The sequence below is a fragment of the Branchiostoma floridae genome, unplaced genomic scaffold (assembly GCF_000003815.2).
Source record: "Branchiostoma floridae strain S238N-H82 unplaced genomic scaffold, Bfl_VNyyK Sc7u5tJ_218, whole genome shotgun sequence".
NCBI lineage: Eukaryota > Metazoa > Chordata > Leptocardii > Amphioxiformes > Branchiostomatidae > Branchiostoma > Branchiostoma floridae.
The window spans coordinates 176,982-200,443 of NW_023365791.1; the positions used below are offsets into that span (position 1 = coordinate 176,982).

The 23,462-nt window shown below is 42.0% G+C and overlaps 5 protein-coding genes across 5 annotated transcripts in view; 2 read left to right on the plus strand and 3 right to left on the minus strand.

The window, feature by feature from the left end:
• LOC118408606 overlaps positions 1 to 8,760 on the plus strand; it is an 11,538-nt gene extending 2,778 nt beyond the window's left edge. The window contains exons 2-3 of the mRNA XM_035809423.1: positions 7,694 to 7,765; positions 8,178 to 8,760. Coding sequence (XP_035665316.1) covers positions 7,694 to 7,765; positions 8,178 to 8,291 — 186 coding nt within the window. The 3' untranslated portion in view covers positions 8,292 to 8,760. The remainder of the gene's footprint in view (positions 1 to 7,693; positions 7,766 to 8,177) is intronic.
• Positions 8,761 to 9,209: 449 nt separating this feature from the next.
• LOC118408608 (alpha-N-acetylgalactosaminide alpha-2,6-sialyltransferase 2-like) lies at positions 9,210 to 16,783 on the plus strand. Its single transcript, XM_035809426.1, has 4 exons — positions 9,210 to 9,911; positions 10,285 to 10,686; positions 14,588 to 15,100; positions 15,673 to 16,783. Exons 1-4 carry the CDS (start codon positions 9,766 to 9,768, stop codon positions 15,959 to 15,961), a joined length of 1,350 nt encoding a protein of 449 aa, XP_035665319.1. The 5' UTR covers positions 9,210 to 9,765; the 3' UTR covers positions 15,962 to 16,783.
• Positions 16,593 to 18,815, minus strand: LOC118408609 (lysoplasmalogenase-like protein TMEM86A). Its single transcript, XM_035809427.1, has 3 exons — positions 18,567 to 18,815; positions 17,783 to 17,897; positions 16,593 to 17,597 (listed from the first exon to the last, which is right to left on the minus strand). Exons 1-3 carry the CDS (start codon positions 18,696 to 18,698, stop codon positions 17,155 to 17,157), a joined length of 690 nt encoding a protein of 229 aa, XP_035665320.1. The 5' UTR covers positions 18,699 to 18,815; the 3' UTR covers positions 16,593 to 17,154.
• Positions 18,816 to 18,826: 11 nt separating this feature from the next.
• On the minus strand, positions 18,827 to 20,369 carry LOC118408610 (lysoplasmalogenase-like protein TMEM86A). The gene is made up of 2 exons (XM_035809428.1): positions 20,259 to 20,369; positions 18,827 to 19,874 (listed from the first exon to the last, which is right to left on the minus strand). Exons 1-2 carry the CDS (start codon positions 20,362 to 20,364, stop codon positions 19,426 to 19,428), a joined length of 555 nt encoding a protein of 184 aa, XP_035665321.1. The 5' UTR covers positions 20,365 to 20,369; the 3' UTR covers positions 18,827 to 19,425.
• Positions 20,370 to 21,500: 1,131 nt separating this feature from the next.
• The window catches only part of LOC118408611 (translation initiation factor IF-2-like), a 3,088-nt gene continuing 1,126 nt past the window's right edge, over positions 21,501 to 23,462 (minus strand). Inside the window, exon 2 of the mRNA XM_035809429.1 lies at positions 21,501 to 22,270. Coding sequence (XP_035665322.1) covers positions 21,854 to 22,261 — 408 coding nt within the window. The 5' untranslated portion in view covers positions 22,262 to 22,270 and the 3' untranslated portion in view covers positions 21,501 to 21,853. The remainder of the gene's footprint in view (positions 22,271 to 23,462) is intronic.

Consider the following 23,462-nt stretch of genomic DNA (forward strand, 5'->3'; position numbering starts at 1 on the left):
GTACGAACGTCGACGTGCCAGTGTAGACTATCTACGCGCAAGTTGATATAGCTGTTGCTAAATGCTACACAAACACTGGTAAAGTACCAGTCTTAAGAAACACGGGTAAATGCATCAGTTCCTAAATACTAGAAAAAACAGTCATGTTGGAGGTGAAGATATCCCTTGGCCAGGTGCATATACCAAAATGTGCGTCATTCTAATCAATACCTAATATTTGCATAATTAATAAAGACATTACATAGTTCTTTTGTGGTCACTTCATGGTAGAGACTTCATATTGGAGATATATAGGTTGTTTGAGGACAGGTGAATACAATCAAATACATCTTATGTCAAGACTCAGGTATATGCAATAATGGGAATACAAGGGACCCAACCCTCCTTGTCTGAAACAAGTTCAACTATCTTATTACCATGTAATTACGTTAATATTGATACTATGAATGGGTTTATGTATCAAACTCGTGTACTTATATCATTATGAAACTGCATTTTGTCATTTATACCAATCAACTTCTAAAATGCCATGTAAACCCGTTTTTTTTGGGGGGGGGGCGAAATCGCTAAAGGGGGGCGAGGTAGGGGGGCGAGATCACTAGCCGGGGAGGGCGAGATCGCTAGCGATTTCGCCCCGGGGGGGGGCGAGATCGCTAGTGATTTCGCCCCCGGGGGGGCGAGATCACGGGGGGGCGAGATCGCTGTCACACCGGTACAAAATCGTTTTTTTCTTATCGGCCCGGTCCAGAAAAACCGGTATTTCAAAAACTCGGTGGACCGGATATGAGACCTAGTAGAATGAAGATGTTATACTCACAGAAATTCACATGTTTGGGGATTACAGGTTGAAGAAAATAACAAGAGCGAAGTAGAGTACAGTTTATTGTAATTTCGACCAAGTCAACCGTATAGTGGCAATTAGCCAGTACTCCACCAAACAGATTTCTTTGCAGCGAAATATACCATTGTTCCGAGTATTGTCCTTTCACAAGTTTTCACGAACAATAAGGTCCAGGTTCAGGTCCAAACCTGGACCTGATCCTCTGGACCTGGACCGGACCTCGACCTGAATTTTCTGTACCGGTACCCGCCCGTATTCCGAACAATTTAGATCAATGACCTAGACCTGTATGTCACCATGATTACCCGTAAATTTTCTTTCTATTCTTCTTCTTCTTTCCTTTCCGATCTAATTAGGTCAATGACCTAGACCAGACGGCGGTCACCATGGTTACCGGTAAAGTAGCAGACACCCTGTGGTGTTCGACGACATTATGTAGCAAGTGGCAGGAGAGAGTTGGAGGGGCTGGTCACTTCACATAATATAAATGTGTTTGAGTAAGTTTGGACAGAACAGTAGTTTGTCAGGCTAGACCATTCATGCGAAGGCAAACGATATGGTGGCGTCGGGCGTGGCGTAACTGGTAGAGCGTTCGGCTCGGAATCTAGAGGTTCTGAGTTCGATCCCCGCCTTGCCCCCCGACGTTGTACCCTTGGGAAAGGCACTTTACACGACCTTCCTCACTACACCCAGGTGTAAAAATTGGTACCTGACTTCGGTCGGGGAGGTAAAAGACTATCTTAACCTTCTGTACCGTGTATGTATGTGGCACTGTTAATATAAGTTACAACTTGATTGCAGTGCCACATTGTCCTCGTCTGTCCAAGAGCAAAATAGAAGAAAAAAAAGAAGGCAAACGATATGTGCTAGTATTTGCTTGCAAATGTTACCTTTCTAGTCATTATTATGGATTCTATGCAGCAAAGAACCTTTGCTGCTCTGTCTAGACTTGATTGATTCGATACAGCGTTTCGTGCTTGTCAAGTTTCCCTAACGCTGAGTGGGACAATACCACACGTCCCTGGTGTCAAGTCGTCGGTTTATAGTCCGTTGACGTACTCCCAAACCATTACCTGTGTAGACGACTTACCTATCCAAATCTCCGAAATTTCCGTGTAATCCAGTTTTATTTCTGCGTATCTCTTTTTGGAGCCAGACTCTCATAAACCTGAGCTGGCTATTCGCTAATTTGCGTCCATACCCACTACACTAAAGCTTCTACAAGGTCATCAGAATCATCAAAGGATCCTCAGTGTGCATTCTGTGATGACCTGCACCTAGAAATGACTTCTACATGATCTCTAATGGTTGGCCTTCGTGCCCCCATACACACTTAATCAGGTACAGTGAAAGCGTGTAAGCTCCATGGACTCAGAAAAAGAAAATAACATAGCTAGTATTCTAGAAAGAGTGCACGATTGGTCACCATACAAATACCATCAAACTGATATCTTTTGCACCAGCGAAGATTTGACCAGTGTATTGGCAGCCAAACTCTGTTGAAGAGAATATTTCATAAACGGAAACCGATTCTGTTTTATGGACAATATTTCAGCTAAACGTAAAGAGATGAAAATGATCTGGTCTGGATTAGTTTCCATTAACTTCACATTGAAGGTCGGTAAACTTAATTTTCTTAAAATTAGACCAGATTCATGGTCATTCGGGGAATTTTAATTGTATTCATTCAGTCTGCTTCCCAAGACTGCAAAAATAACCGGGCAAATGATTCAAATATAATTGCATGTTGCTCGCCAAGTTTGTACTGAATATGTCAAGTTCTAGTCATAAATCAACATAAATGACGGTTGAGTTATTGCCGTGGACCTGTACCGGTGACAGCCGGACGCAGTGGGCGTTCCTGCCGCATCTTGACATGAAGGTATATCTTGGAAATGAAAAGTAGTCTCTACCAGAATGACTACTCTACTAGCTATTGTAGGGAGAATAATTTGCCAGGGTAGTTTTGTTACCAGAGGAGTTGGTCGGCCGCGCCATAGGAAAAACATAAACATAATCCTCTTGAGTGGACTGACTCTCTTGGCCAATTTCACGATTTTGGGGCGGAATTCTACGATCCCCACACCCCCATAGGAAGGCCTGGTGGAGGCTAGATGAACAGTATCGAACCTATCTCTGCCCGACCTCTCCAACTTTCAGAAGTCGTTTTAACTTTCTCTAATCTTGTCTTATCATCTCTTCGGTAGTGCAATACATTGTTTATAAAGAAGGCATAATTCAGCCCTTGGCTGCAACGCCTTTTTTAACGAATAAACCGTTTGATTTAATTTGATTTTTTAATCTCCAAGCAGCTCTACTAGATACTAAAACTTAGTTGACCCTTTATTTGGATACTGCTTTGCCACTGATAGATCTGCTTGGAGATTAGGTCTTCGTAAAGTTAATCGCTGAAATGCTTAAGTTCACAGTACAATTAATTGCAATAGAGTGTTTTACAAGTCAAACAATGTCTCAGATGTAAACGTTATTCTTATGCTGTTCCAGTGTGACATTATGAAAGTAAATGAAAGAACGTGCAATCGCATGAGGTTTGGAGACCTCTTTGACCCTCATTGCTACATCAAGATCTAATGTGCATATAATGGATTCATGGAGAGAGGTAGATGCTGGCATTGGGTAGATATGGATTGATGTATGGACAAATAGACGTCTTGCTATATAAATAGATATGAATGGTACATCCAAATTATAATTGGCTTGTATTTCAACTTCATCCGGCCTTACAAAGGAATTATGCTGGCTGAAAGTAAATCTCAACATCCCCCTCGGGACAACGTTAACTCCATGTGATATAAATCATATCAATATTATATTACAAGAACCACAAAACTGTCGATGTGAAATGTATGATACCAACAACATAGCCAGAAAGTGTGCTAGATAGCAAGTACTTTCTTAACAACCAAGGCATAAAAATACGGCCGTCTGGCACCTTTTTCTGGCCAATACCTAAATGAACCGATTTCATACTGCAGGATAGGTGTCGCTGCTATCAATGCGGTCACAAACGTAAAGCAAATCAATATGTAAATTAAGAGCCTTGTTATTCAGTGATTCCCCTGCTTGATGCAACTATTCACGGAGGCAGAAAGTGTGCTGTTTTTATATTCTAATAGTCGGTAACCAAAGAACTAGTAGTTTATACAAAAGTATATTCGTCTTTTCAGAGAGATGTCGTTAACGATTTTCCGCATTTGGTTGACGAGTCCTTGACGTTTCTGCGGTGGATATTGATCTGTTATCTCCCTTTTGTATTTGTCACTTTTCCCTGAGGATATCATCAAGTTGTCATGATGATTTGTTATCTATATTGTCTGGTTTCCCAGTGCTGCTGTTAACCTTGATCCCGTCAAGGCCTCCCTAAGTCTTATGTGGTTTATATAAGCTAAACTGACTTGATTATATGGATGACATCCTCACGTGCATCAATTTTCGTCTGTTTTCAAATAGATAAAAAAAGTTTGCTACCATATTGTAAATCCCACAAAGCAAAGTGACCAAGATATGCCATAAATTGCAATAGAATCTTGGAAACAAGCACTAGTTAGTGTCGTAGAATGCCTCTTTTCCAATCGTATTTTTTAAAATGTTTATCAGTATAACTAAGCTGAAAAAATGTACTTTGAGCCCTGGGTTAAGTCTTCCAAAGTCGTAGCTATAGAAGAAGATGTGAAAGAACGCAAGTAAAGAATGTTTACGAGTTTTTTGTGTTCAGTCAGTTGTTCAACCTTCCTGACCATTTTAGATTTTTCATAATGAAGGCAACTTTTTTTAACCACAATTTCTTCGTACGCTCGCATCAGCTTTTGGGTGCCTAGATGATGCCATCCAAACAATCAAATCAGTATGGCCGTTACCAGGACTCTCTCCCATTGGACATTGTGATGACCAATAATGGGGACTGGGGACTAATGTCGGAGCAAATCCCTGCTTACGGCCTAATCACATCGGAGGTAAGAATAGATGTTGTTTCCGTCGTTTACGGCCAAGAGGGGAGAACTTGCCCTTCAGTCGGTCGATATTAAATCATCACGGTATTGACCGGGGCTTATTAATATCTGTTCTGTCCAATTCCGGGAGGGCAGAAATTACTTTTTTGCCGGAAAGGCTCTCAAGGGCTTTCGTAACAAGGTTACAGACGACTTCCTCAAGGTCGAAAAACAGATTCCAGGGTGGAAACTTTGTATTACTTTGTCTTTTGCACAGGTCAGAGAGTTTAGAAATTGTGCGAACCTGCAAAACATGCAAATGAGTGGATTGAGAAACAATGCACAAGGGATTTGACAAAAAATTCATTAAAAAGAATCTCTTTGGAGGGTGATAGCCATGCTAGCTTGGTCTTCTCTGACAGTATTGATCCTTTGAAAGTGAGTCCCTCATCCCGGTATCAGGACAGTTCGGCACATGGACACTTCGGCCCGGACATTTCGGCCCCAAGTCCAGGACACTTCGGCCCCGCTAGTTCTTATGTGCGTGGGCATGCTATGCAATGTACAAATTAATCGAAAAGGTATGTGAAACGCAACGATCAAACATATTGAGCATTAAGTCTTGAAACAAATAAATAAGTATTGAAACATAGCAAACACACTTACCGGCGATTTTCTCGAGTAGACAGGAGAACACTATGTAATATACTGTACAAGTAAAATCATACGTCCTAAAATTATACGTTATGTATTCAGCTCGGGCTACGTGTTAGATAACTATCGTGGACCGGACCCGGGGCCGAAGTGTCCTCGGCTGGCTTGGGGCCGAAGTGTCCTCGGCGTGGGGCCGAAATGTCCTGATTGCCAGGGGGCCGAAGTGTCCATGTGCCGAAGTGTCCGACATTCCCTCATCCCAACTGTCAGAGAATCGTAGCTGTCGGAGAAGCTCAGCAACATTACGATCTTACAGTCAAGTATCTTCTTGGAGATAAAACACCGACAGTTGACCTCACAAAATGGCACCGACATTTGTAGTAGACATCCCTCCACGTCCGTGCCTAATGATGGTGAGCCTTTGGCTGAAGGTCTCTTTTTAATTGAGAAACACAACGTCGTAACCTATAACGTGCTGGCGTAAGCAGGTCGTAATTCAGTCATCAATTCTTGTAAAAACGTCTTCGTCGTTTACGTTTTTTCTCTACCACAGGGACGATAGGGTCATGGCCGTATAGTTTCTCAGTGAAAACAGCTCGTTTACAACCAGTAATTGTTGTGCGGGACATACACAAGTGGGAATTCGGAGAATCCTTCAACCGAGGATCTTCCCTGCACTTCTAAGATCTTCTACGACAGGAGGCATCACTTCTTGTAAATTTTCTTTGTCGTTTGCGTTTCTTCTCTACTACTAGTAGTTTTTCTCCCCACAAGGTCCGGGTCATGGCCGTATAGTTTCTCAGGGAAAACAGCTCGTTTACAACCAGTAATTGTTGCGCTTGAGATACACAAGTGGGAATTCGGAGAACCCTTCAACCGAGGATCTTCCTTGCACTTCTAAGATCTTCTACGACGGGAGGAATCACTTCTTGTAAAATCTTTTTTGTCGTTTGCGTTTCTTCTCTTCCACAGGGTCCGGGTCATGGCCGTATAGTTTATCAGGGAAAACAGCTCGTTTACAACCAGTAATTGTTGCGGAGGAGATAGTTACACAAGTGGGAATTCGGAGAATCCTTCAACCTTGGATCTTCGCTGCACTTCTAAGATCTTCTCCGACAGGAGGCATCACGAATGGGTCGTAGTCTCGCCAATTACGAGACCGTTATCTCCCCCTCGCACACCGGGAGAACGTCCCCCGGGAGGACGGAGATTTGCCACGGGCAGTCCACCAATAATTACGACTCTTTCTCATCCGTATCGATCGCAATTACATGGCGGCCTGGCACCGAGCGCTGGAAACTGTCTCTGTGTTATCGTGAAGCTATATTATACATGTATGTTGTGGATGGTAAAAAGAAGTGGAATAGGTTATAGAAAAACATACAGGCCATAAAGATATACTGTAATGTAATCTCAAGATATAATGAGCACCTTTTGCCATTTATACTTTACCGTGCTTTAACCCTAGGAAAAATGTGGTGTTTCGGGTTGCCCGACTGGCTCTAGCACAAAAAATGCCGACCCTAGTTTTTCTTTTGGCCGGCGGCTGGCAAAGGGTATAAAATTTGCGATCTGACATCTAGGTGAGAAAGTTCAGATTGTGTACTGAGAAAATATCGCATCCCTTTGTGCAATCATTTATCGATATACTTGTGCCTGTACAATGTCCATCTGTATGATGATAATACGATGTTGAAAGTACCAGTACCTGATGCATTTCTGTTCTACATTGTTTAACTGCAAGTATTTTCTTTATCACTTCTGCCGACATCTTAAAAGAATGAATAGAGAAAAAAAGGGGTACCGATCCTACTTTTGTCTAGCCTGGGTACCATCCGGATAGTAGTTCGCTCCTATGTTCGCTTCTGCTATCCGTCTGGAGACAGAGAAGCGACTGTATATAGTGTATAATGAATGTCAGAGCTAGAAGCCACTGTATATAGTACATAATGAACGTCGGAGCGAACTACTTTTCGGATCGTAGCCAGCTAGGCTAACATTTTTGTCCGGACCGTAACTAGAAACCAAACGATTTTATTTTCTACGCCTAAGGTTTAAGCGCTATATGGTTTAAACGATAATCTGTTGCGATGCATAGCTTGGAGCACAACAGTGTTACATATAGTTTATAAATGACCTCCTACATCTGCTGTATGTTCAGATAACTAATGACCATGTACATAACTTGTTTGTCTGTTTCCATGTTCATCTATATATTTTATTTAATCATAATTGTGTAAACTTGCAGGTGATGCAGAGTGTTGGCTATGTGAACAGAAACGCCACCTACTGGGATGAGCTGAACCAACAGGTGAAGCAGGTAAACTGAAACCGACCCATACAAATTACACTTATGTACGAGTCAGTTATTGGTCTAACACAAAGACTTGTAAACTCGAGATTCAAGATCATTTCATTGAAGTTTGATAGTGTCTGTCAGTGATGTGTTATTGGCACTGGTCGAGTTGAACTATCTCAATTTACAAAATACAGTAGACACATAATTTGCATAAGACCGTACATTCGAAACTTGGTCTTTCTCGAAATGTGAATAAGAGAAAGAGACGAATGTGGAAGTGCTAGCGATGGAGAAGTAGAATGATCAAATTTGTTGAGCAGACGGAACATAACCGTTGTATTCTTTGCATTACCATATCTATCTAAAAATGCTACAAAATCGCAACTGTACAATGATGGGTAAATCTTCGCTCTATTTTTCACCTCTACTCTAGATCATGTACCAGCTTGGACTTGAAAGGGAGCCACAAGTGCCAAGAAAACGTGCCAAGAAAAACAGGAGGAAAGGACCGAGGATGACGAACCACCGTAGTCACGTAGAGCTGTAACTCACAGTCGCGCTCCTAGCGGCCGAACCAGATTGTGCAATATAATCGTGAACAGCGCCAGTGAGAGCCCCTGACAGTGTCAGATTGTATAAACATATAGCCAGAGTATCTCTGACGGCGTCAGTTTCTCAACTATGGCCATAATAATTTGATTATATGGGTGACATCCCATGGGAACCCCAAAACTGATGCGAGCGTGCGAATAAAAAATGTTTGGTCAAAAAGTTGCCTTCATATGTAAATAAGTGGTCAAGAAAGTTGAAAGTTGAACAAATGACAGAAAACAGGATATGGTATACCGAACAATAGATTCTTCCGTTTTGTTCTGTCACTTCTACTTCTATGACCTTGGAATTGACCTTGCCATTCTATGACACCAGTAGACGTTTTCGGACATTTTTGTTCATTCTACGGCATATCTTTGTTCATTTTGTTGTTGCTTTGTATAATTTACAGTATGGTTTTATAATTTTTGTCAGAAACGGCCGAAAATTGATGCGCGCGCGGATGTCATCAATATATTCAAATCCACAAAGCCTATGGCATAGACGTCACGTGAAACATGTAAAGCAAATACGATATACAGCAACTACTAGTATATCTATTTTCATCCATCTTTTTATCATCCTGAAATTTCGTATCGACACGGAGTATCCTTCCACGTGTTAGTGAAGATTCTTTCGTTTGTCAAAAGGCTTCAAGAGGGAAGCGAACATAATTTTCAGTTTACGAACTACATGTACATACAGTACAGGCTTCACTACGTTCTCCATATTTGAGTTTCATGTATGCACATTCAATTCAATACAATAGTTAAAAGACGCTATGTTTATCGGTGTCTCTTTGTCATAGTTTAAAAAAGGCATCGCACGTGAAACGCGTGACAAGTCCGGAAATGTGCCATAATTGTGGAGAATGTATCCATAAGTGACTCTCTGTAGTACTGCAGCAGAAATTCCGGTTTTTCTGCCTTGTGTTGAAGACACGATTTGGACAGCTTGCATCGGACTTATAATCGTACCTTACGCGCAAGTTAAAATATGATTTCCCGACTATGTGCTTGAAAACAAAAGAACACAGACAAAGCCAATTTTGCCTTTCTCTATTCTTGTTCCAAAATTCACACCTGTTAACACCTATAGGTAACTGCACTGCGCAGGTGCAAACAAGGCTCGTGCCTTCTCCGAAGACCCTCCCCGTTGGCTGTTTCATGACGCTTGAGTGGTTTTACAGGTCAACTCATGTGACAAGAGTCACAACATGTTTCTCAATTTGCTAATCTGAATCATCGAGAGGTATAAAGTTGCCCAAGAAAACTTTCTTCTGAGTGAAGTCGTAGTAGGTTTTTCGTCATGTTCTCAGCGACATTACAGTCGCTGGCTTAGACTACATCAAGGACGACTTGTTTGGACACTAGTCTCCTGGGGCAGTGCCTTGTTGTCTGTTAAATTACGTAAGTCCTAGATTGACCAAAATGGCGTCGGAAATAGCTGTAAGACCACCACAAGACCACCAGGACACCCCTTTTTTCAGATTCAAGAGAAGACGACTTCTCAAAATCTTTGTCGCTGTGCTAATCGCCTGCACCGTCATACATCTCTTTCTGTATACGTCACCAAGGTATGACTGTATTCTACATATATAGATTTTGCCATTGTCTGTAACAGAAGGCCGGAGCTATCCACATACATGTTGGGTCACATCAGCGTCGTAGGATATTCTTTTGTAGTACGATTTCCATCCAGGCTATGTGACACCTACCCTAAGTTGAAAAGATTTCACGTCTCTGCCACAAGACAACTGAGTGTGTAAAGAGTATGAACAACACAGTGGTCCCAAGAATTTGTGTGTCGTGTCACACTTATGTTGTTGTTGTTCAACCTCTATTATTTCGCTAGACATTGGCTGTCTGAAAATAACTTTGTTTTAAGTTGATATCCACATAGATCGAACTATTCACAGAGATCTAACATGCTCTCAAACATTCCGCCAGATTAAAGATAGCAACAAAGGCAATGTCGCCGGTCTCACTCAACAACTTCCGGAAGAACACCACTAGATTGGATGTAACAACAAAGACAATATCGCCTGCCTCACTCAACATTCTGCCAAAGAACGACACTAGATTGGAGATAACAACAAAGGCAATGCCGCATGAGCGACCCTACCTCTTGATCAAAAACACCTCTAGAGTTGAGGCAACAACAAAGGCACCTGCTCCAGTCTACCTACTACGTAAAAACACCACGCGATTGGAGATAACAACAAAGGCACAACGCTACAACCTGATCAGAAACACCACTGCACAGCCACGTGTTACAACAGGTCCGACGTCTACACCTCAAACTGTGGTGTCGAACTGGACATATAATGCAGGAGAGATGAAGAAAATCAGGTCAGTGACAATTTTACACTGAATGTACCGCAATTCCAACTACTTCTATCATTTTAGTACTATGCTAAACTTTCTTCCAACACAATGGTATACACGGAGCAAATTTTCAACAACCACTGTCACCTTCTTCAGGATCAAAAGTGATGACCAATCACTTTATAACTTAGAGCGTAAACTCTTGTGACCCGTGTTGGAAGATAGTTTAGCATATCACTATAATAACTAACAACACAGATGAGCTTCCATGATACTCCTATTATTTGATTATGCAAACAATTTTACAATCCCATTGTGTTCCATGACTTGGCTGTCATACATATGACAGTGCTTTCATACATGTCACACCATGATAGGGATTTCATTCACATATTTTGTGACTTGGTAGGAAGAGATACACATATAGATATTGGAAGAAAGAAAATCTACAAAAACACTCCCCAATTCCATGTCCATGTTTTCGTAAAAAACTAGAAAGGCCGACATTTGCTTAAGAGCAAATACAGCATATTTCAGCCATACCCCTTCCCACGCAACATTGGACTGTTCCAAATTACCCCCGCGCAAAAATGGAACATCCTCTTAACAGTACATTATCCCCCAAAGTGGACTGGTATTGTGACTTGATTCCAGGTAAAGATAGAGCTTGCTTCTATTTTTCAGAAAATGACAATAATCACACCTTCCATTTAGAAAATTTTCATCATGACTGAAAATTGTTGAATGACTTCATGTAATGTCATTAACAATTTTCAGTACGATAACTAGGTGTAAGTTTTAAAAAAGTATAAGCTCCTTGTGATGTGGGTACATTTATTATTGCAGTGAACTTTTTTTATTCAAGTAGGGCATACGATTTAATAATTATCAAGCAGGTGCAGGTACTGTAGGAGCGTTTGTTTTCTTCAAGCTGTAAAACTGTTAAACTGTTTTACTTTGTATGCAATCAGCCATCGAGCCTATTCTTATTTTAGTTTAACAACTCAGTCCTGCCAGACCCGGAAGATACGATTGAACCTTGTTCGAGGATTTATTTTCGTCTGTCTGGTCAGTCTGTTCATACCCTGGCGCTGAGAGTGTTTTATTGGGCTGAAACTCTGGCAGTTTAAAGTTACTTACAATTTAAATGTTCAAAGTTTATGTCAAACAACAACAGCACTAGGAACACATACATTTGCTCTGGAGAAAATACAGCAGTTTTCGCAAGTTCCAGTCCAGTGATAGAAATGTGACCACTATAGACAGGTGGTCACTATAGAGAAAAATGCTGATCTATTGACTAGGAGCCATACGTTACACATGATTTCAGTACACTGATCATTAATCATATAAACATTGCACAGGTAAGCCAATTGTTTAGATGTACAATTAAGTTCAAATAATTCTGAAGAGAAATATTGATGAGAAAATAATCATTCTCGCCACTGTCTAACTTATAATTACGTATCAAAACTAAACGTAGATTTTCTAACTAACGCACCTTTCGCCGACTTCATCAAAGGACCGCCGGCTATCAATCAAACACGGCTGTTGATTAGACTTAGAGTTTCAAACAGTCATGTGCTGTGTGCCAGTTGACAGCGAACTTCATGCTACGTGATGTTTTACATTGCTTGGACCTTCTTTCCTACAGCGGTGCTTCTACAAAATATTTAGACTGTAACACTGAGTCCCACGTGTTTTATAGAATAGAATTTGACGCAGAACAGCGTTTTTTGCTGGGTATTTTTCTTGAAACATGTCCGTGGGAATATCAGCGAGGCGGCGACGTAGGGATATCAGACCGTCAACAAAAGTCGCACGGCGGCTAACGGCGCAGCGAAGATACTAGCGCTATAAATAAGCACTTCAACTAAGGATGGCAACCCGTACAATATTTTTGTATACTGTTGAGCTAAGTAAAGTTTGTTGTTTATGAGGTTTTAGTTGTCTTTGAAGCTTTGACCCGAAATATTTTAAAGTCAAACTGCTGAAGAGAAGTAAGTGACTGCTACGATTATCGTAGATATGGCCCTAAAAAAACTGATAAAAGAAGCCTTCTCAATAGTCTAAAATGCAAGAGCTTCCGGGGGGGCTTCGCCCACCTGGGTCCCCCCCACAGTGGCCCTGCCCCTGGACCCCGCCAGGGACATTCGGCGGCCCCCGGACCCCTGTCCGACGCTTTAAAAAAATCCTGGCGAGAAGTCTGTACGGCCTGAGTCTTCAAGTTAACGTATTGTGTGGTCCCGCTTATGAATATTAATTAGCCTTCGCTTTCCTCTTCGCTGATTGGCTGAACCATTAATTGAATTAACTCTTCCTGCCGGCTAGACGCAGGTGCACATGTCGGCTCTGTGGGGTGAACGTCCGAAAGGTCATGGCATGGAGAACGAAAGAAAACCAATTTCCCCTAAAAAAAGTGCTGTAATTAAGCCTTTTACAGTACTTTATGCCAAAAATTTTACTTGGATCATTTTACCAACTATCTTATGCCTATCTATACCAAATGTTACTCATACCAGGGTACAGGGGTGCAAAATATACCGTTATAAGACCGTCAACAACAGTCGCACGGAGCTAACAGCGCAGCGAAAATACCATCGCTAGCGTTTCAACTTCGGATAACAAGTTATAAGTACTGTTGAACTCAGTAACGTTAAAGTTTGTTTTTAGTTGCCTTTGACGGTTTGACCTGAAATAGTGTTACGCTAAACTCCTGAATAGAAGTTAAGTGACTGCTGCGATTATCATAGATATGCCCCAAGAACTGATACAATATATGATAAAGCCTTCTGAATAGTCTAAAATGCGAGAGCCTTAGGCGGGCTTCGCTCCCCCTGGCGGGAACACTGCTATAAACGGGATCATGAGGCCCCGCTTATGAATATTAATTAGCCTTTGGCCTCCTCTTCGCTGATTGGCTAGGTCTTTGATTCAATTAACTCTCCGGCTGACGCGCACAGGTGTGGCTCTGTGCGGGGTCACGGAAGGTCACGTCAGGACGCCAAAAGAAAACAAATTTCCCCTCAGAAAAGTGCCAAAATTAATCATTTTAAAGTTGTTTATGTCAAAAATTTTACTTGAATCTTGTTACCAAGTAGCTAATGCCTATCTATACCAAGTTTCAGGTCATTTAATTGTAATACCAGGGTACAGGAGCCAAAAGTGTCCTTTTTTGGTCAAAAATTGGCCAAAAATCGCAAAAATAAGCATTTTGTTGCACTGTACACCAAAAGTGTTATTGAATTTATATGAAGGGATTATCAAGGCACATCTGTGTCAAATTTCAGCTCATTCGGTTGCAATACCAAGGTACAGGAGCCAAAAGTGTCCTTTTTTGGTCAAAAATTGGTCAAAAAATCGCAAAAATAAGCATTTTGTTGTACTGTACACCAAAAATGTCATTGAATTTATATGGGGGCATTATCAATGCACATCTCTGTCAAATTTCAGCTCATTTGGTTGTAATACCAGGGTACAGGGGCCAAAAGTGTCCTTTTTTGGTCAAAAATTGGTCAAAAAATCGCAAAAATAAGCATTTTGTTGTACTGTACACCAAAAGTGTTATCGAATTTATATGGGGGCATTATCAAGGCACATCTCTGTCAAATTTCAGCTCATTTGGTTGTAATACCAGGGTACAGGGGCCAAAATATACAGTTTTGGTCTAAAATTGACCAAAAAATCTCAATAAAATCATTTTAGAGTCAGATATGAAAAAACTGAGAAAAAAGCATCAAGGTATTTGCCCATTCTACCCCTGTGCCAAATTTCAGGTCATTCGGTCCAGGAACGGCGGAGATGAATCACTTTGAAGATTTGACAGGAGAAAGAAAGAAGAAGAAAGAAACATTACGAATACAATATATTTCACCATACTATGTATGGCTGAAATATAATAACTGAATTTTACTGAATGTTACAGAGTAGACACAAGAATGTTACATCCCGACGTGAGACTCCTGCCCCGCAAGTTGGGCATCTGGCCTGGCACCTGCGAGAGGAAAGTCGGGAACTCCTGCCAGTTCTTAAAACATAGCGTCGGTTTCCACAAAACGTGTGCTGTAGTAGGAAACGGCGGCATCCTATTGGACAGTCACTGCGGTGCTGAAATTGACTCCAAGGATTACATCATACGTATGGACCTACCAGCCATCAGGGGGTTCGAGACAGACGTTGGCCGAAAGACCAACATGACAATTTTAAACGTCAGCACACCAAAACGGGTCGCTATTTCATCTCATTTGAAGGACAGGACTCGGGATGTTTACGAAAGTCGTTTGCGAGACATCAACGGGTCAGTTCTGGTGGCAGGGGACAGCCTGGAGATGAACAACTTGAAGAAGGCTATACAGAACTACGAAAAGTATAAGATTCCGTTTTCCTTCGTCTTGTTGACCAGCCACGGCAGCTTCAAATTGGGGAAACTGATTCGCAGGTGAGTTATGATATAACTTATACGTGTAACCCGTTATGTAGTACGTTGTGCAGATTAGTAGTACTAGTCTACTTATTCTTGTCTTCTTTTGTCTAACGTTAGTAGTGCTAAAGATTTCTGAAAGCATGCAGAAAGTGGTTAGTCTCAGCCGAAAAGCAACGGCAAAGTTCAGCCACTTTTCGCAGCATAGATATAAACTATAAAGCCTTCTGTGAAATCACTTCCTTGCAGATGACGACCATTTGAACATTGACGTAAATGTGACTTATATGTCGCTTCTATTAGCTAAGTAGCTACTCCTTTTGAATATAGAATATCTCAAAGTTTATCTACAATGTCACCGTTCCCATGATCAGTTCAAATGCCCAAATTGTGGGAAGTCAAGATCCTTTCTAAATAACTTTATTTGTATGTACCACTGCACGACTTGGCGTTATGTGTGACACTGTGCATTCTTGTTTATGATATAGATATGATAATTGTAGAATGCGTCACAAACGAATGATGACAACCATGTGTGGCATAAGATTTTTGATTCCACTTGATTTTCTCTGCCTTTATCGATGACACAGGACGGCTGCTAAGGTTAGAGGGAATGCCGTCACCAGCAGTGCTCCCTCCACGGGCCTGGGTACAGTTCTCACCGCCACCGCCTTCTGTGACCAGATCTACATGTACGGCTTCTTCCCGTTCAAAAAGGACACGCACAGGAGACCTATCCCTTACCACTACTACCCTGGTGACTCCATAGAACCGATATTCCTGGACCCACGGCACCGCATGGATAAGGAATTCAACTTCTTCAAAAGTCTTCACGAACGGGGAGTTGTAAAGCTACAAGTTGACAAATGTGAAAGTTGAACTCTACAGATGTTATGAGCAAAAGGACACGCACAAGAGACCTCTCCCCTACCACTACTACCCTGGCAACTCCATAGAACCGATATTCCTGGACTCACTTCACCGCATGGATAAGGAATTCAACTTCTACAAAAGCCTTCATGAACGGGCGTTGTCAAATTGACAAATGTGGCTATTGGTAAAGTGTCAACTCTAAAGACGTTATGAACAAAAGGACACACACAAGAGACATACCTTTACCACTACTACCCTGGCAACTCCATCGAACCCATTTTCCACGGCACCGCATGGATGAGAAATTCAACTTCTACAAAGCCTTCACGAACAGGGAGTTGGAAAGTTACAAGTTGAAAAATGTGACAAATATAAATTGAACTCTAACGTTACAGATGTTATGAACATGAAAGTTCACATGTGTTGGTTCATAAGTAAATACATACATGGCATCGGTCCCTTGACCGGGGGTGGTCGTGCATGGGGGCATACATACATATATACATACATACATACATACATACATACATATATACATACATGCGTACATACATGCATATCATTAAAGAAAAAGGAACTTTTGAACTAGTCGCTGTTTTAGATCTGTATAAGGAAAGACTCGGGAGAGACAAATATCTATAGTAAAGAATAGTATCTATTTATTTGGATTCTCCACACTGGAGGGTATGGCGGAACAAGTGTCAAAAGACACCTTTTCGAAGCCGCAATCTAGTACATATACGTTACTCAGTTCAGGTGTTACATTTACTGATAACTTTATTTGACAATGTACGTAATATATAGTATTAAATGAATTATCCAAGATAACTTTGTATATTGGCATTCTCTCATATATATGACTCGTAATCTTCCATAACAATCATCTTTATCTGTATTTCGGGTGACTTCTGTCCAACCACGAAAAAGTTTCAAACCAGACTGTGAAAATGGGTATAACGTTACTTGTATTTGTTCCATGTCTCTTAAAGAATATCACATTCTCCCTAGAAATAAAAATGTAATTATATACAAGACAGCGGTTGGTCCAGAACACCAATAGATTTTCGAAACGATGGAACGTTTCAGGAAATTAATTTTTTTTCAGCCACGGAAAAAAGGTAGTGGATGTCATCTGAAATGTAATTGTTAACTTGTGTATCTTATCACCTGGATATCTAACCATCTTCGACGTAATATCATCAGTTTTCCTTTCCCCGTCTTTTGGGTGTCCCCAAAGCTTTAGGATCTTGCTCAGACTCGAGAACAGAGAATGCTATAAGACACTGTGCAGCGAAGTACGTGGACAAATTGAGAAACCTAGCATGTGGGAGGGGGAAGCGGAACTTGTTCACGGCCAGGACAAAGTCGGACACGACGAACAGCACTGCGCCGACGCAGGCGGACAGTCTTGGCCACGTCACGTCCCGACGTAAACATGACGTCGCCGCAGCTGTCATGGAGAAGATGAGGATGACGTACAAGCCGACCAGTGACGTCATGGCGCCCTTTAACCCAGGGAGGATGTAGGCGTACGTCAGGACTGCGGTTGCCATGGTGACGACGGTGGTGCCGTCAAAGGTGACGTGAGTGACGTCAAAAGCCAAGGCGTAGAGAAGCTGTGCCACGGCGAAGGCTAGGAGACCTACGAGAAAAACGTACAAACGTGCACATGACTACATTTTAAATCATAGTAGAGTACGGTTGAAAAAACACGCTGTTTTACGAAGAAAGATACGATGATCATCATCATCATATATATATTAAGAAAATAAAAGGAAAGTAGTCAATCAACATTGGAGAAGAACGTTTAAGAGAAAACATCCTTACCGAAAATAAACCACTGTGGCAGGTGCTGCCAGAATAAACAGAAGTCTCCCACTGCTGAGAACATCAGGCCAGCCGCTAGGAGGCGCGCGTATGCAGTGTGACACCTTTTCTCTACCTGCATATGTAATATCCACCGGTGAATATCCGTTTGGAATCAATTCTGACTTTTTACAACCATATCGAAATGAACTAGAGGTCTGTGACCTCATACATTCGCCGTTAATTGGCCAAGCAACTCCTCATTTGCATAAGTTTGATCATTTCATATTCTTTTACATCAAACTGACAGAAGTTGTTCTACGCATAAAAGTCTTATCTTAACATAGACGGTTACTCTATAGCATTCCTCAGCTATTGTACCAATGTGGTCTTGGTTGAGATTTTATAGCTACATAAATTATTTTAAACAATGTTCACTTGCACTTGATTTCCAAATCAGCCGCAAATATGAAATTCCCGTCATTTACCACTATATGGAATTAACGTTAGAATATTTCTCACGCAAATTGGGTCTTAATTTACATGACTTATATATGCCGATGTTTCTCTCTTTGTCAGAAACATAGTCGCATGTTTGAATAGTCTTATCACGGAATGCTATCATAGTGACCTAGTTAACAACACAGCTTGTGAATTTGGATACGTCAAAGTTTGCAATGTCTACTCTAAACTATGACTTTGTTTACCTGTACCTGCACGATCACTTTACAGAGATGACAATGTCAATCATCCCAACACTATAAGACTCAGAACGTAAAGCCGTATTAAAGATAAACCTTCTCACCTGAACGAAAACCGCCAGTGTTGCCACAGGAAGACTTTTGAGCACCACCGCTACAGTCTCGTTTGGCGTTCTAGTGTAAACTGATGTTAAGTACGCTGTCATCGAAAATACAAATAAGCCGAAAGTCTTCATATTTTCACTCAATTATACCCCAGACTTTCAAAACACGTGTGACTGTTCGAGTAGTCGTCGCCCAAAATGGCGACCTGTACTTTTAACTGTCAAGACGAAGTAGAGGTCAGAGTTCACAGTGTCACAAATTACGGCAAACAACAACTGATTTATTTATTGATTGTATGCCAAAAACGTATATTTCTATATATATGTATCAAACTCAATACAATAAAAAGTTTGAAAACATTCTTCGGTCGGTCATACCTCCATTGTTACTTTATTAATTTCAATGCGTTAACGTTATATGACTAAGTAATTTTACAGGTTATTCATTAACAGGTGGTGGAAGGAAACTGATGAACTCTGCCTCCCAATACTGTGTTCTAGACACAGTGGATAACGGACCACTACCCTTAGGGCCTCAAAAGAGCCAGTGGGACTAAATTTACCTCATCATAAACTTTACAATGGCACCCTATCAGTTTGCTATCTATATGATGATCTTTCATTCATGGGTCATCTGACCATGCGAGCTAGCTCCGAAATTGTCCGCAGAAATGATACCCCATTCGTGATGAATTAGGCACTTTTGTGCGATGGAAGATGGCTGACTTTGTGCCGAGATTTATCGCAAACTGTGTTGGTAGGGAAATTTTCCCACATTTTGTTTTCTCGACATAATCAGCTCTACAGGACAACTGGACAGGTATAACCGCCGATGTCTAGTTCTGTCATTACAACGGTATCACTTCTCTTTACCTTCAAGTTGTCTTTTGGGTTTCCCCAAATCTTTGGGATCTTCCTTAGACTCCAGAACAGAGAATGCTATAAGGCACTGCGCAACGAAGTACGTGGACAAATTGAGAAACCTAGCATGTGGGAGGGGGAAGCGGAACTTGTTCACGGCCAGGACAAAGTCGGACACGACGAACAGCACTGCGCCGAAGCAGGCGGACAGTCGTGGCCACGTCACATCCCGACGTAAACGTGACGTCGACGCAGCTGTCATGGAGAAGATGAGGATGACGTACAAGCCGACAAGTGACGTCATGACGCCCTTCAACCCCGGGAGGATGTAGACGTACGTCAGGACTGCGGTTGCCATGGTGACGACGGTGCTACCGTCAAAGGTAACGCGAGTGACGTCAAAAGCCAAGGCGTAGAGAAGCTGTGCCACGGCGAAGGCTAGGAGACCTACGGGAACAAACGGACACATACATGCATTGAGCAATATTGTGCAGTGTGATATCTATGCTGCTTTCCGAAAACACTATATCCATTGCCACAGGGTTGAGACATTGTGTTGAGACAGTTTCAATACGGCCCTCTCTTTCCCCCACCCCCCTCTCCACCACACACACACCAGCACTTACACAAACACACACACACACACACACACACACACTCGCATACAATTTTCTTTCACACACACACACACACATACACAAACCAACTTCACATCCTACTCAGTGCACATACAGAGAGACGGAGGGGTGGGGGGGGGGGTAGAGAAAGAAAAGAAAAGGAAAATGATTAAATAGCAAATGAGAGCAATAATGCATAGTTGAGTTGAGTTACCGAAAATAAACCATTCTTTTGAGTGTATCCAGAACAAGCAGAAGTCTCCTACGGCTGAGAACATCAGACCAGTCGCTAGGAGGCGTACGTACGCCGAGTGACACATCTTCTCCGCCTATAAGAATGCAAAAAATAACCATTCACCCTCAACTTTGGGACCTGACATTTTCAGCAAATATGAAATATAGATTGATTCTATTTAACTATTCTACTTATTTCACGGGTAATCTGAACTTCCTTCATCGGTACTTCAAGTACCGTAGTGTCCAGAAGGTACAATTGTTCGTAAGTGGCCCTTTTAGATATAGTTCGGGACAGGTTTTATCAAAAGTGATTGTGTGCTACTGTATAACGGTGCTTCTTTGGAATGTGAAAAATATAGGCACCTGTTTAGCATTTTAAGCATTGAACCTTGGTTAGGTCTTTAGGAACAAGCTTACGTACACGTCACTGGTGCAGTCTATGGTGCTAGCGTCCTCCTTATTTTGTTGCATATCAGTTATATTTATCAAAACTATATGATACAATTTCCTTGCAAGTTGTTGGACACTTTGGAATAGGATGGCAAGGTTTCACTGATCCCGACACTAAAAGGCATAATATTATAATCTCAGAACGTAAACCCATGATATAAACCTGCTCACCTGCACGAAAACAACCAGCGTTGCCACAGGAAGTCCCTTGAGCACCGCCCCCACTATCTCGTTTGGTGTTCCAGTGTAAACCGATGTTAAGAACGCTACCATGGAAACTACGAATAATCCAAAACTCTTCATATTTCTCGAAAATACCTGAGGTTTCACGACACAAGTGAAGGTTAGGCGTTAGTGTAGGTGGTGGAAGGAGGTCAAATATGGCTACCAACGTTTTCACTGCTCTTTGAACTGTCAAACAAAGAAAGGTTGCAGTTCACCAGGTTCAAATTACGACAAACAACGATTGGTATCAGTGCTAGTATAGTCCATGTATAAGCGCCCTCTAGCGCAACACACTTGTCTTGCAGCCCTGCCATATATATTGAACGGTCGATTTCACCAAGGACGTTATATCACAACATTTGCAAGACAAACTCGTGTCAAGGCGTTGTTTAAAACTAAATTTATTTAGCGAGGACATATGTGTACGTTTCCTTGTGGTATGTAATTTTGTCATTTACATATAAGAGTTCTAAAATGGCAGTTGTATTAAACGCACTGAAACAAAACAAAGACATAGTCGTATCGTTCTGATATTGCTCTCATCCTGTTTATTAGTTCTGTTCCAAATGTAGATATTCCTCAACTAGTAGTACCTGATCATGGTTAGCTTTTTTTATATATTTTTGCAGACCCTGTTAAAGTCCTTGAGCAAATAAGCTACTGGGTGAAGTGAAGAAATAAGTGAAGAAAAAAACGTTTTGTCGTGTCAGATAATATATTCACTACTGTTTGTAAACACGACTCCATAGATTCATTTCTTCACGTGTTTTAGTACAAAATTGCGATGGACTCTACATAAGTCAAAGAAGTACTGTTTGAAATATCACTTCTGTAAGTAAGGTATAGGGCCATCATTTTACGAACGGTCTCCAAAATCAGAAGGACTGTCTCGATAGCTCAGTCACGACCGCGCCCTCGGGAAGAGCGGCCTGGGCGCTGGTTTCCTGCCCCAGGGCGCTGGTTTCCTGTCTCGGGGCGGCCTCCTGTCCCAGGGCTCCCGTCTCCTGTCTCGGAGCTGCTTCGCTCCTCTGCTGTCTCGGAGCTGCTTCGCTCGTCTCCTGTCTCGGAGCTGCTTCGCTCCTCTGCTGTCTCGGGGCTGCTTCCTGCCCCAGTGCTCTCGTCTCCTGTCTCGGAGCTGTCTCCTGCCCCCGGCTTAGTAGGCTTAGGGCGTTTGGTGGGACGTGTCTCGTCCTCAGCTGCAGGAAACAGCTGGTCCAGCAGGCCGGGCCAGCAGGCCTGTCCAAAATGACAGGAAAGCAGCAGGAACACGGCACAGCTGAGAACGGTGAATCTCACAGAAGCCATGCTGACGTCCTGTAGAGGAATGGCGAAAAAACACCAACGGAATTTAGACCCAGCTTCGAAATTTATGTCTAGGATTTAGGTCCGAGTATTGACCAGAGGACATAAAGGAACAGTATCCAGTTGGCCTGCTCATCCCTTTGGATACTTTCTTTGCATGTTTGGCCCCCCGATAGATATCCTTGGAGATTACGTGCTTGGGTGACAGTTAAGAAGGGGAAGGTCGAATAACTTTTTTGTCAAGAATCTCATAATATGTATGCAAATGAGTAAAGCAGAGCCTTAGGCTGCAATAGCGTTTCAAGTATTCCGGCGAGATGCCATTTCTAATGATTAGATCTCCTTCTATTCCCACACCTCATACACCATAGTCTGTATCTGCCTGTATCTGTATCTATATAGCCGGTATAACCGCCATTCGGCGTAACAAACCACCAGCTTAATTACGTTTATGATATTGATATATGAAATAGCAGTTGTTTTAAAAGGTAACATCGTCTTACGACTTCTGAAAGTGATAACATAAAATGAGTAGCACCAAATGAACTTGCTAGCAGTGTTGAAGCCCTAAGATGGAACAGGCATGCCATTAGGTGTCACTGACTTCTCTTGTACTGACAAAGATCTGGTAAACAAATATTTGCAGCGTGCCATGCATTTGTGTATATCGGCCGCAACTGCCACGGATCCCATCGTGTAAAAACTTCACAGCGCACTTTCCAGAGGTTTAGAAAGCAATATGTTGCAAAATGTCTCTTATTTTGTCAAACTGTATAACGTAAATATGTTAAAGCAGGCAGACAGACAGAGGCAGACAGACAGGCAAACAGACAGACAGGAAGGCAGACAGAAGGACAGGCAGACAGACAGAAAGACGGGTACACAGACAGGCAGGCAGACAGACAGACAGACAGGCGGACAGGCAGACAGACAGACAGAAACAGAGTCGAGAATAGTTCTAGGCGAAGGTAAAAACGGAATGTAAACCGTATCAATGCCCGGATCTCTGGCCAGAGGCAGGATGAGAAAAACATGTTTGCCGTCACACGATTTTGCGGTGGAAAGATCTGCTAATACCCCCCTCACATTAGGCGCGATTCGATCGGACGACGAGTCTGCGAGCTCTAATTTACGAAGGAGGCATGACCCTTGATGCCGACAAAGGATCTCCCCAAATTTCCCCCTTATCCCTTTGGGTCACCTG

Excerpts from the sequence above, each read along its gene's own strand:
- LOC118408608 (XM_035809426.1), top strand. The coding sequence starts at position 9,766 with ATGGCGTCGGAAATAGCTGTAAGACCACCACAAGACCACCAGGACACC. Across the intron at positions 9,912-10,284 it reads TTTCTGTATACGTCACCAAG|ATTAAAGATAGCAACAAAGG; the intron begins GTATGACTGTAT and ends ACATTCCGCCAG. Across the intron at positions 10,687-14,587 it reads GGAGAGATGAAGAAAATCAG|AGTAGACACAAGAATGTTAC; the intron begins GTCAGTGACAAT and ends TGAATGTTACAG.
- LOC118408609 (XM_035809427.1), bottom strand. The coding sequence starts at position 18,698 with ATGAAGACTTTCGGCTTATTTGTATTTTCGATGACAGCGTACTTAACA. Across the intron at positions 17,898-18,566 it reads CACTGGCGGTTTTCGTTCAG|GTAGAGAAAAGGTGTCACAC; the intron begins GTGAGAAGGTTT and ends TTACATATGCAG. Across the intron at positions 17,598-17,782 it reads GCCACAGTGGTTTATTTTCG|GTCTCCTAGCCTTCGCCGTG; the intron begins GTAAGGATGTTT and ends TTTTTCTCGTAG.
- LOC118408610 (XM_035809428.1), bottom strand. The coding sequence starts at position 20,364 with ATGTGTCACTCGGCGTACGTACGCCTCCTAGCGACTGGTCTGATGTTC. Across the intron at positions 19,875-20,258 it reads AAAAGAATGGTTTATTTTCG|GTCTCCTAGCCTTCGCCGTG; the intron begins GTAACTCAACTC and ends TTGTTCCCGTAG.